This window comes from Lagopus leucura, unplaced genomic scaffold (genome assembly GCF_019238085.1).
Source record: "Lagopus leucura isolate 7727_CA_CO unplaced genomic scaffold, USGS_WTPT01 Super-Scaffold_73, whole genome shotgun sequence".
Lineage (NCBI taxonomy): Eukaryota > Metazoa > Chordata > Aves > Galliformes > Phasianidae > Lagopus > Lagopus leucura.
Genome location: NW_024962252.1, coordinates 21,751,005 through 21,764,217, shown reverse-complemented (window position 1 = coordinate 21,764,217; position 13,213 = coordinate 21,751,005). Strand labels below are relative to the sequence as shown.

The window sequence follows — 13,213 nt, the reverse complement described above, 5'->3', positions numbered from 1 at the left end:
ATCTTTTCCAATTCCCAGAGACTTTATTTTCACTCACTCCTTTTCTGATGCAGACTTAAAAACCTGTAACTCCTTCATCTTCACACTTCACAGGTTCAATATACAGGCTTTCTGCTTCAGCTCCCTTAGATAAAAATGAATACAGACTAAATAAAAGCACTTCTCAGAAGGTGTATTCATGCCAGAACTTCAACTCAAGTGTTTCATTTCTTGCAAAATTAGTCAAAAACCACTATCAAGACCATTAAATGAAATTATACTGCTAACAACAATCTTTCATTTTTCCCCAAAATTGTTTCCAACAGTATGGCATACTAGTTATGTAGCAGAATTGAAAAATTTGAATGCAAAACGAGAAGGTTGAGAAATAAATGGTGAATTTAATTATAGAGCAGCTGTTGAGATTCCTGCTACATCTTCAAAGGCACATCAAATTCACAAAGGCTTGTGGTCTAGTCTATGACACTAACTCAGATTTTAATTTATGCTAAATATAGCTAAACTAAAATAATTTATACTGTCTGGACATATTCTCTATATCTAGAAGAAAAAAATATGATTTATGTTTAGATAATAAACTTTTCATAGGCTGTATGCAGTCTCAAAGTGAAGTGTTCATACAGAAGAACCTAATACTGAACATTTGCATTTTAAAGCGTTCCATTTTTATTACACATTGTAACATTTACTGAAAGTTCATATAAATGATGCCTCATCCTCTTCTTCTTATTTGTGAAAATTTTTGAAGGCCTTTCTAAACATTAAATGTAAATTCAGTACATGTACACATGCCTCAGCTAGAAGGGATATTGTAACAGTATGAGTTAAAAGAAAAAACAGAATTAATTTAGCGACACTTATCTCCAAGGAGACTGAAGTAAGTGACTGGAATAATACTGATGATTCTGAAGCAAGTAATATGGAAAAGATGTCAAAAATTATTCCTGAAGAGAAAGGCCAAAGTCACTCATGCCCATTAATTTGGAATGAGTTGTTTTCACACAGCTCTGAGACACCAACTGTATCAGTTCCTTTGCACCCAGTCAGGGAAGCAAGGAGGAGAACACCTGAATGACTATTAACAGTTCAAATTCTCCAGTTAACTTGGTGAAAATACCCTACAGCAATGCAAACACCCGTGCAAAGCAGCAGATCAGATAATTTGAAAAAAGTTAGACCAGAAAGATATACCTCTGCTTTGCTCTTCTCAGCAGCAGCCTGGAGAGAAGGAGAGGATGCCAAAGGTTGAGCAGTATCAGAAGAGGATATCTGTGCAAAACAGGAAAGAAATGAGAAGGAAAATAAGCAAGAAAAAATTGGAAAAGGGGTGGAGAGAGGCAGAGATAGCCAAGATGTGATTTTTATTCTTTTTCAGTAATTGTTAAAGTGTGGAAATAAAACACACAACACAGAAAAAGCAAAAGGAGTAGACAAAGTATTTGCATTTAACTTCTTAAGTTTTATCTGCATGAATTCTAACGGAAATCTGTCAAGCAAGAATGAGAGACCTACAACAGAATTCTCTGAAACAGCATACAAGCAAATGAACCTGCATAGAATCACATCACAGGCATAAGAAAGACAGATCTGCTTCATTTGTTTTTCATTTTTTCCAATGTGACCACTGAAATATTAATGTCCCAAAGCACAAAGTCCCCATAGGAGGTTGAGAGAAGAGTGCCTTTGCTCTTGTTCACCGCAACAGTATTTTTAGTAAAAACAATGCAAAATAACTCCAAGTTATACATTAATTGAAGTTCTAATTAACTGTTCCTCTAAGATCATTCCAAAGGAACGAGGAGCTTAGGGTTTATGAAGCATGTACATAAAGCAGCATTCTAGAAGTAGAGCTCCAGATCTTCTCTAGTCAGGTGAAGCTTCTCTTCTACAAACCAGTACATAAGATTGCTGTTATCACTTCCAGAATTATCTAAAATGCATAACTGATCCAGTTTGCTCAAAAAAAAAATGGGATTTTGCTGAATTTATTTCCATACATCTGTCTATCCTGTTTCTTTATGCATAGTTGATCACTTTGATGGAAGCATTATCTTTTTGTTATCCTTACTACAAAAATACAACTGAATTACTTTCATCAAACACGAAGTAGATCCTCAGAGCTATAAAGTTGACACTTCTATACTGTCTTGTATCATCTCTACTATCTATGATGAAAACTTACAAATAAGGGAAGCTACTGCAAAGCAGGTCATTACATTGGATCAAAATAGCCAATTCAGATGACATGTTTTTGCTGAAGTTAAAGGAAAAATAGCTGGAGAAAAAAACCCTACCTCATGCCCCATATTTCCAATCCTGCAAGGGGATATTCATAAAGTGTATACGATGAGTTTTTTTCCCCATAAACTCAGTAATTACTATTATACTATATATATATATATATAACATATATATATATATATATATATGTTATACTCTATAATAGTCCTTCTCAATCTGCATATCATCTTCATAAATTAAGGGAGTATCTAATCCAGGATAAGGCAACCTTATGAAGGCCTGAAATCACCATAGCTTTGCAAATCAAAGAGAAGTATGCCAGCTGTAAGCAAACAGGCAGGGAAAAGCAGTTGCAAGTCTGCTTGTGCTATGGAACAGGATGTACAAGGTGAGAAAAAATACAAATGGTTTGAAGACACAATGCATTCACTTCAGGCTAAACTCCAGCTTTATGCTTTAATGCACATGTGACATATGCAAGTATTCACCTAAGCAGGAGTACAAAAGGTGTATGACTGAATATAACTTCTAAGAGAAGACACATTACAATGTATAAAGAACTGATAACATTTATATAATGAAAGTAATGACAGGAGTTTGGGCTGCTGAACAGTTTTATCATTCACTGCATCATGTTAAATTTGTTATCTTCTTTGCTGGACCAGATAAGGACATCTGAATGAAAAAAAAAATCCAATCAAGTTAAATTGAGTGGCTGGATAAAGTTAAGCATAAAACAGGATTAAAAGACAGACTGATACAGTCCATTGTGGAGTTGATCAGGCTACCAGAGAAGCCTGGAGAATTACTTGCCACTGGGAATGTGTATCAGGGACAGCTGCCCAGCATCCTGCTCCCAGCTGGCACTGAGCAAGCTAGCTCCTGAACTCAAAGCTGTCCAATCAGCCACGGATGCAGAGACACCTTACATAGAGCAAACCAGCTAGCATTAAGTCCCAGTAGTTCCAGCTCTTATGGTCCTTGTCCATACTCAGATGTTTCATTGTGTCAGGTCTACATGCCAGAATTTAATAAACATCACAGCTTTTATTTTCCATCCAGCTGTCCCCCAACTATTACTTTGAAAGGTTGTGGCAAGTCTTTTTCTTTCCAAAGTGGAGCACACTTTACAGATACAATGTATAGCAAAAACCACACTAATAATCTTCAATAGCATAAATCATCCTTAAACTGCACCGACGCTATCCTGATGACTTAGCTGCAAAAAGACAGACCGATCATTCAAACTTAGCATTAATAGCTTCTCCATGCCATCTCCACTGTTGAAACAGCCTGCGCCACTATAGGTCACACCAGACAGAAGAAATAAAATACTGATAAGGAGCAATTGCTGACAAGCTGTGCGTTGCTCTTATAGTTTTGCTTAATCTTCGTTTTTAAAATTATTACCATGATAAGGTAGCTCATAAAATGTCCCAGTTTGCTGGCAAGCTAATGAATCTCATTTGACTAACAAATGGCAACTGAGAAAGCATATGCTCAGTGACCTACTTCTATGCCTGTAACAATACTGTTGGGCAGTCAGCAGTGGGAGCCCCAAGGTTGAAGCTAACTCCCAGACCCAGCCACTTGGGACAGGTACGCAAACCCAGTACCAAAACATGCTGCATTCCACGCTGGTGAGCCTGCCTTTCATGAATTGAAAGCCACAAATGCACCCTAAGTGTTTATAGCTGATCACCACTCAGGATTGCCAACCAAGGTTTTTAATAATAAATTGAAAACCTTTTTAGTAGACTGAGGTCACTGAAAAAGAACACTACGTAATCCCCTCTCAAAGTAATACATGTGTTTTCCATTCAGCATTTATCAGCCTTTCTTGACACTAATTTCCTCCTGTAAGACTGATCAGAAGCATCAGAAAGAAAGATCAATTCCAGTCCTGAGAGCGAGTTTAAGGACCTGAAAATGCTGTTGACCGCAAGCAGACATCCTCTCTTTTGAGCAGCAAAAACAACCTGCTTTGCACAACTGTTATTCCATAAGCAATACTTCTGTTACTACTTTTCTGATATTCCAGTTCTTAAACTCCAAAAATACAGGCTAATACTGACACCAGTAATGAAGTCTGAAGAGCAGACAGCAGGAGAGGTAGAAAATATCTTTGTATTCATTTAATTTAGATCTAATAGAAAAAGACATTTGGACAAGTAGATGACAGGGGTGAGATCTGTCACCAAGGCTATTAAAGACAAAGAACCCAAAACTCTCCCCCTTGTGACCACATGTATAAAACAACAAATCAAGTTAGATTTCTATACCAAAAAAAGCAAGAAGTGGTTTCTAGCCATTTTCCAGAATTCAAATCAAGAAGCACAAAATAATACACTCCAACAGTGCTCTGGGATGCTGTGAACAAAAGCTGATTACTGGCACTTCAAAGCAAACGACAAAAACAATGGCAATCCCTACAACCACCCATACATGCTGCTAGGAATAAAGCTGATGTGTTTGCGTGCATTAAAAATGTATTGTGAACAGACAAGTATCATCTGAATATTTCATTTAGTTTTTAATCGAAGAATAGTTGGGACTTTTAATTAAGAAGTGAATTCAGAGTTGGCTGAGAGGAAATGAAGTGCAGAGCTCTTGATGTCTCTGTATTTATACTCATAAGATCATAAATTTTCAATCAAGTTTGAGACCAAAAAACTTGTAGTCATCTAATTTTAGCAATTTTTAAATCTCTGCAATATTTGTTTTAGGAAAGCTGATACATCAAAAAATGACTATTTCGTACAATGAAACTCAATGCAGGCTTTAAAAGCATTGATATTCAGTGCAGAACAAGAGAATACATGTTATACATATACGTATACATGTTATGTAAGACTTCATTTTCACTTATGATCTATAAGAGACTCTGGTTCTTAAAGTAAAAAAGAATGGATCTGCAAGCTTGTAACATTTTTCCAATTCTCTGGCCCCCGTACTGGAAGATCATAGAATCACAGAAGGACCAAGGTTGGAAAAGATCTCCAAGATCATCTAATCCAACCATCCATCCACCACCAATATTTCCCCACTAAACCATGTTAGTTCTTTGCAAGGATGCTATCCAGATACACACTATTTTACTTGTTAATGTAGAAGCACCAATACAAACGTTCTTTGGCCCAATGGCTTTGATGCAGTCTATTCACCAGATACTATTTCTGTGAAAAGTAAGGTTAAAATTACCACCAAATGAAGCTATGAGAGAACATACACAAAAAACCAATAAATGATTTCACTGTAGTGAACTTTTTAATAACATATTTGATAGTAGACAACAATCATAGAATCACCAAGGTTGGAAAAGACTTGTAAGATCATCTAGCCCAACCTCCTACCTATCACTAACAGTGCACACTAAATCATTTCCCTAAATAGCAAGACCACACACTTCCTGAACACCTCCATGAAAGAATATTTCACCACTTCTCTAGGCAGACTGTTACACTGCCCAAACACTCTTGGAAAACAAGATTTTCCTAATATCCAACCTGAACCTCCCTGACTCAACTTGAAGCCATTCCCTCTTGTCCCACTGCTAGTTACCTAGAAGTAGAAGCAGACTCCCACCTCACCACAACATCCTTTCAGGTCGATCATGCAAACACAAATGAGTGTTAAGGCCAATATATTAGAAATTTTCATGAATTGTTATTTTTAGCTTTTCTAAAACCTCGCTCTTGGTATAATGCAATTTGCTACCTAGCCTTTTATTAAAGAGATCAAGCTGAAGCTTTAGAAACCTACATAAAGCTTCCATTAAATATGAAATTTACAGTGCTATCATTCACAAGATTTGAGAGATTAAAAATGAGTGCATTATGAAACCAGGTCAATATACTCAGGAAAAGCAGAACCAAATACAAAGGTGCCCTCGAGTGGCCAATTTAAATGCACACAATATACAGGGAAATAATCTAAATCAAGAGGTCTACTCCATACTCATTTGACAGGTTTTAAGTTCAGCTACTAGATATGCTTTTCATAGTCTTTATTACAGCACATCTCCAATGCATGCCAACAAAATTAAATTAGTATTTTATTTTAAAGCAGTATCAATTGCAGACTTGTAACAAATGCACATACACACAACCAATAGCTTACCACTTTTAAAGGTCTACTCTTGAAATACTGAAAGCAGCATACGAATGCTGATGCACTATTACCAGTACTTATGTCTGAATATCTCCAGAAGTTCATTAGCCTAACTGGTTAGGCTTTTTAGTTATTAAAACACTGATATTCAGTGCTCAGATTGCTGGGCAAACAATACAGAAAAATGATGCAGGGACCCACATTTGAATGTGCTCACCCCTCCTCCATTCTTTTTCGAGTGTTCATATCTCATTTCAGGACTACAATGAAGTTTGTGCAAAACCTAGCTATAGTTCTGTATACGTGCAGAAGTATAGACATTCATAAAATTTTCATTGAGTACACATGCAATGAATATTGGGAGATTTTTTTCAACAGCATTTGATTTTGATGCTATATTTATTTTCCAACTCTAAGAGTATCCATACATACTGTTGCTTACTCTTTGGGGTGTTACTTAGCTTCTCCTCTAGACATCCACGTCTTGGGATGCTAGAGAGAAGCACATTAGCTTAAAAACTGACACTGGATAAACAGATGCTTTTAATCTCTTACTCAAGTGCTCTCCACTTCCCCTGTCCAACCTAAGAGTTGTTTTCAATCTGCATTTCTTCCAGGGAAAACTGTCTTTAATAGAGCTTCTCAACATCTCAGAACACCTTTCTTCTCTAAAGTGGCAACACCTGCTCCACTGCATACCAAGATAACTTACATTTTCATGATTGACACTGAACTGGCAATCATCACTATGGATTCCAGCTTTAGCAGAATTTTTGTCTGCACTATTGTATAGTAACTTGTAGTTAGGTCAGTCCACCCATGTTTACTCCTCATGGAAAGTAATTGATTCTTCATGGAAGTGGGGAAAATAAGACCCTGCTTCTTACATCAAATAACTCACTTAACCGCTACTGGGCAAAGTCTAAGTTCAAGGCAAGTCAGTAGTGGTATACTCAGGTGTTGATTCGGGGCCAAGCCTGCTTAATTGCTTCACTGATGACACAGTGGGACAGTTCATCACATCAAGTCTGAAGATGATACAAAAATCAGGAGGAGGAGTAGATGTAGTATGTAGGCATGTTGCCATTCAAAGCAACATTGCAGGACAGCCCAACAGGAACCACACAGAATTCAAAGGGGAGCACCAAGTCCTGCATCTGGGGAAGAAAAACTTCATCCATCAGTCCAGGGGGGTCAACTGACTGGAAAAAAGCTCTGCAGTAGAGAACCCAGAGGTCCTGGAAGACAAGCTGGATGTCTGTCAGCAACGTGTCCAGTTCTGGGCTCCCCAGCACGAGACAGACATAGGCCAGCAGGAGCAAGTCCAACAAAATTCTAAAATGATTAAGGGATTGAAGCATCTTTCAGACATGGAGAGGCTTAGTGAGTTGAGAACTGTTTAGTGCAGAGGAGAGAAAGCTAATGCAGAAGAAGGAAAGAAATAGGGTGAAAAAAAATCTCAATGTGTATAAATACCTGGTAGCAGGGAACTAGGGAGACTGAAGCAAAATGCTGCCTATGGTATTCAGATATTTAGTAAAAGGACCAAGAGACACTGATCAAATTGAATCAGAGGAAATTCCACTGAAACAAACTTTTTAAATGTAAGGGTTGTTGAATATTGGAACAAGTTGCCGTGAGAGGCTGTGGAGTCTTCATCCCTGGAGATTCTCAAAACCCAAGTGAACACAGCTGTAAGTAGACTGTTCTAGCTGACCTGCCTTGAGCAGGTTGGATATCTCCAGGGGCTCCTCCAAGCTACTGTATGATTCTTAATTTAACTCATTCCACCAGCATACAAACAATTTTATCCCACTTTCACTAACCTTGCCCTGAAATCATAGTTCTTGTATGGTATTATCACACTTCCTTTTAATACCTATCTTTATTAGTGTATTTCAAATATACTTATTACTTGATTCAAAAATTTTTCCATAGGCCACTTAGAAAAAATACTACGGTTCTTGTAATATTAAAAGAGGGGTTTGCTTTGTTTTTTAAGCCACCAGTAACATCTCCCCACACCAATGACTGAATGTTTCTCAATGCTAGCTACTGTACAGCTACTTTTCACCAATCCTATCATACCCAAATTTTTACATTTTAATTGCCCACATGGCACATTTTACACAACGCATTTGCAGCACTAATCTCCTTTAAGACAACTTTCTGGAAAATGTGTCATCACGATCTTTAAATTCACATCACATTTTATCCAGTTGCCTGTCTAATTTCAACCCTCTTAAATTATACATAGCGTTTTAAAGCATGGAAAATGTAGATCCATTATTCTTTTCTTTCCATGAACTTAAGAGTTTCGCAGAGCTTCTCCTGCATACATAATTCACACTTTTTCTTAAATATAGAAATTTTGTTTATTATTCTCTGAATACCATCAGTACATGATAATATATTCACTCTACATGTAGTGGAATAGTTGGTGCCATATCATTATTTCTGAGGCTGAAAGTACCTAGAACGAGCTTGAGATGATTCACTATCCACTGCAGTTTCTATATGCATTCTGAGAAGCTGTGTTTTCTTCTTTTATACTTTTTTTAAATTAAAAACTGCAGAGATTGCTTGCGAGAATACTTACATCATTTATCTTTAGATACAACCAACAGCTACTTCACTGCTTCTTTTCCGTACATGTATGACATAACAGTCATTGTTGCTTTTTTTTTTTTTTAATATCAAAGTGAGGGCACTACTTTATTTTATTTTTTGTTAGATAACATGGTGGCTTCAAACTTGACTTCCTAAAACCCTGCAAAACTTAAGTAATTTCTCTCGGCCATTGCATGTCTAAAGACACGGCCTTATTAACAACTTGCTCTCTACCTTATCAGTTATATACATCCGATTACAGGTATTTGGAACTCAGTACAGAGATAATCAGTCAAAATGAATACTTCCTTCAGAAAAAGCTTTAAACAACATTTTACAGATGCAGGTACAGATACAGATGCATACACCGTTTGCCGCCTTTCCTGAGCGAACAAAGAGTTGAACCAAGTCACCCCTTGAGCACTTCAACTTTCTATGTATAGTCACAGCATTGAATTGTTTTATTTTTGGAAAAAAAATAAATAAATAAAAAAAATCAGGCAAGCTACCCTTATTTCAGCTACCCTTGTCCGAAAATCAGCTGTGTTCAGACATTTACTAAGCCAAGAGCTTTGACCTTCCATGATGCCTTTCCTCAACAAGAAGCAAATTCCACCCCCTGTTGCTACCTCAGACGTCATTGCAGATACTGGTGACAAACACATTAAAGGCTAGACAGAAATTAGACAGAAATGTTAAGAAGAGAAGCAGCTTTAGTATCAGCAAAATTGTTCTCTCGAGAAAGATGATATTCATATTCCTACACAACCAGACACTGCCTTCACATTAGTTAAGCAGATTGTGCTCATTTGTTTCTTAGGATACAAATACCGAGAAGAAGCAATGCAGTCTAACTTTTCAAGTTTAACAATTACAGTTATTAATACTAATTTTCAAACTTCTTTCAAATAGAAAGTGATCTCCGAAAGCAATTTCCTAATTTTCAGTTCTGGATTCAAGTACTTAGTCTTCAGATTGGTTAGAGAATCAAAGGAAAGAAATAAGGCAAAAATGTGCACTTGCCAAATAAATGCTTTGTCTCAATAGTCACAAAAGTAAGTTAACGCTTTAAGTGTGCTCTCTTTCTCTGGGTAAAAAAGTCAGCCCTCCAGCATTTGTAATATTCTAAATAGATTATAGAAAAACATACTCCTCCTGTTTTCAAACTAAGTTGTACATCACCTCTTTTCGGTATCATACAAATGTTTTGAAAGAATCAAAAGTGGTGACAGTTCAACTAAAAAGACCACTAGCTTTAAATAAATTCAGATATTTTTCAACACTAGTTCTATTAATGAACTGCATACATTCCATTTTCAAGTCATTAAAATCTCTTGCATCAGCTGCTAGTGGTAGAAAGTCTATGGTAAATATGGCTTCCGCAATACAGGTAACAAAAAAGGGAAAGAGAACCTGATCTAAAAGTCAAGAATAGCTTGATGTGCCATAGCTTCAACAATGAAAATATCATTAGAAGAAATAAAGTTAAAAAATAATTAAAAAAAAAAAAAAAATCCCTTTGCACAACAAGCATGCAGGCTGTGATAGCTGCAGTCTTCAGCTGGAATTCTCAACTTGCTTCTGGCTCTGCATCACTGCACATATCTATGGCTTTCTTGAAAGCAGTATGGCAAAGTAAGAGAGTAAGTTATCCAGAAACATACCAATATATCCCAGAAAAAAACAGCAAAAAAAAAGTGAAGAAACAAAAGAATTGTTGCAATTGTGCTAAGGTCTGGTGAGAGGAATAGAGGAGGAAGAGCCCGAGTAGAAAAATCCTGAAGTCTGAGGGTGTTAAAGCAGCTGCCTGCCTCACCCATACAGTATTTTTCCACTTGGGAGTCCCCTCTGTATACCCAGCTTTAGAACTATGCAAGCCTTCTCACTCTCCTAAAAATAATGGTAATTTTATATCTTGTTATCTCAGAATACGCCTTGTGTTTCTGATTAAACTTTCATTTGCTCTGCTTATATTTACTACAACACTTCTGTTAAGTCCTTCAGGTTATTTATTTAAGCATCTAGGTTCAGATTCTTGGGGAAAGACATCTGGGAAGCTGCAGGCTGTGCTGCTTGAAAAGCCCTCCGGGAGAAAACAAGGAACAAGAAGCTTAATGGAACCCAAAGTGAACAACAGATTTACTAAGCAAGAGTTTTTACAACACAGATTGTAAGAGGAAAAACTGCTCTGCATGCTTTAGCACTCAGTTCTTGCATATTGCGTACAAAAGCAGCACATAAATACAAGATCTGCCTATGCTTAAAAGTGAAACTCAGGAGTAAGCCTGAAGTGGAATGATATTATTGAACAGCTTCATATTAGCACCCATGTAAAGTTTTAACATACAGAATTACCTGATATCTCTGATACGTGGCATCTGTAGTTGATTACAGAAATGATAGAAGCACTAAGCTGCAAGTCAACCACCACAGCATACTGCACAGTAATGCCACTGTACCTTAGATCATAAAGATCCTTAATTCTTTCATTTTGTGAATTTTGTTTTAACAGATTCTATGCTGTATGTTACATTTTTTCAGAGCTTACATATTGCTAAAAATAAATAAGAGGGCTTGGCAGAAAATAAATTTTAGGAGGACAGTAGTATTCTGGGAGTATTTCAAATCAGTTGACTTGCTGCTCTCAAGGTGATTATTCAATAAGAAAAAATGCCCCCTATGAGCAATAATAAATCAGATGTGGTTTTCACAGCACAGAGATTACATATACCCCCAAGTAACACAGAGAGCTTCACATTTTTACTTGTAGTATTCCTCAATTCTTTTGAATTCAAGCATCCATAAAAAGCCTATTGAACACTACGTCCCGCATGTTTCAACATTACATCATATCAAAGCAAAACAGGAAGGTAGCTGGACTGAGAGAGACTGAGAGACTTGGTAGAAGTTTTGACAAGTCGCAGTCTCACCACAGCATGACTGCAAACTACATTCTTTTGTACCAATGTGACTCTTACTGATGTTTGTCAACAGTTTATGGGCTGGTTCGGCCCGGTTCCATGACCAGCAGGGCGGAGGGACCTGTGGATCCGTGCCTCCAGGAAAGGGGAAACAGGGGACCCCAAAATACTTGAAAACAACAGCAATAATCTGAGGTGGAATAAATGATTTACTGAATATAGTATTAGCAAAAAATACAACGAGAGAGAGAGAGTGAGTCTGTCTGGATGGTAGATAGACCTCACCACAATGCTGAGGTGAGACGTGCAGTCCAGTTGAGTGACTGAAGAAAAGCAGACGGCGAAGCGCAGAGGGCGAAGAAGAAGGAATCAGGTGACCTTGCACAAAGTTATATCTCCTCACTGACCAAAAAGCCTCCTGGGGAAATGTAGTTCTCCATCGGACGAACATTCGGCAGAAGTCATACCCCCCCAGTGCATTACATGATGTTATGGTGTGGAATACTGATGACCAAAAATCATAAAACCATGACAGATGTTGTAAGAGAATTATGATAGGCACTGGCCTGACAAATACTACTTCTAACCGTCACAGGCTATACTGTTTAAGTAGAATGTACTTTGATAATAAGTATACATTTTCCTAAACATAATAAATACCAGATAGCTGCCTGCAAAGTCATAGCCATAATACCAGAAACCTACAATTGTATGTAAGCAGTTACAGATTATTACAACTGTATGATACTTTCAGAAGTTACAACCTTCCATTCTTTGGGCTGGCTAAAAGGTAATTGCTTCTGTGAGTAAAACAGCACGTCTGCCTTAAGGGCTTTCTTGAGGATTACATTTCCCTAAACTACCCTTAACTTAAAAAAAAAAAAAAAAAAAAAAAAGGATACTCCTGCTTATTAAGCTTGATATAAATTGGGCTGTCTGTCTGGCACTTACAGAAGTTATAGCCTCATTCCACGCTTGTTGCTCATCCCCTGCATCGGGCCAGATTTTAAAAAACTGATACACAGAAAAGATACAGCTCACAGCTGTGCAAAGTCAGCAGCATATTACAGTAGTCATATTCAGTACATTTGTCTGAAGATACTCCCACTAGGTACAAAAAGTAAAATATTTGCTTCATTTGGTGATCTAATTTATTTACCGTTCTTTTTCTCTGCGTACATCAGAACAGAACTTTAACAAGTCAAATAGTGCACCTTTAAATTAGTGGCAGCATAAGCATTTAAATTAGAAAAATAATCCATGAAAAAGTCAAGTAATCGTTAATCTGGAAATAAATTATTTCTACAAATGCACTGTTAGATGCTTTTTCT

At 37.1% G+C, this 13,213-nt stretch overlaps 1 protein-coding gene across 2 annotated transcripts in view; it reads right to left on the bottom strand.

Moving 5' to 3' along the window:
* Positions 1-13,213, bottom strand: part of SMAP1 (small ArfGAP 1) — a 94,176-nt gene that overhangs the window by 47,621 nt on the left and 33,342 nt on the right. The window contains exon 5 of one of the 2 annotated variants that reach the window (XM_042887031.1): positions 1,192-1,269. The exons of the other annotated variant lie outside the window; for it this stretch is intronic. Within the exon in view, the coding sequence (XP_042742965.1) occupies positions 1,192-1,269 (78 nt within the window). The remainder of the gene's footprint in view (positions 1-1,191; positions 1,270-13,213) is intronic. 2 annotated transcript variants of the gene reach the window in all.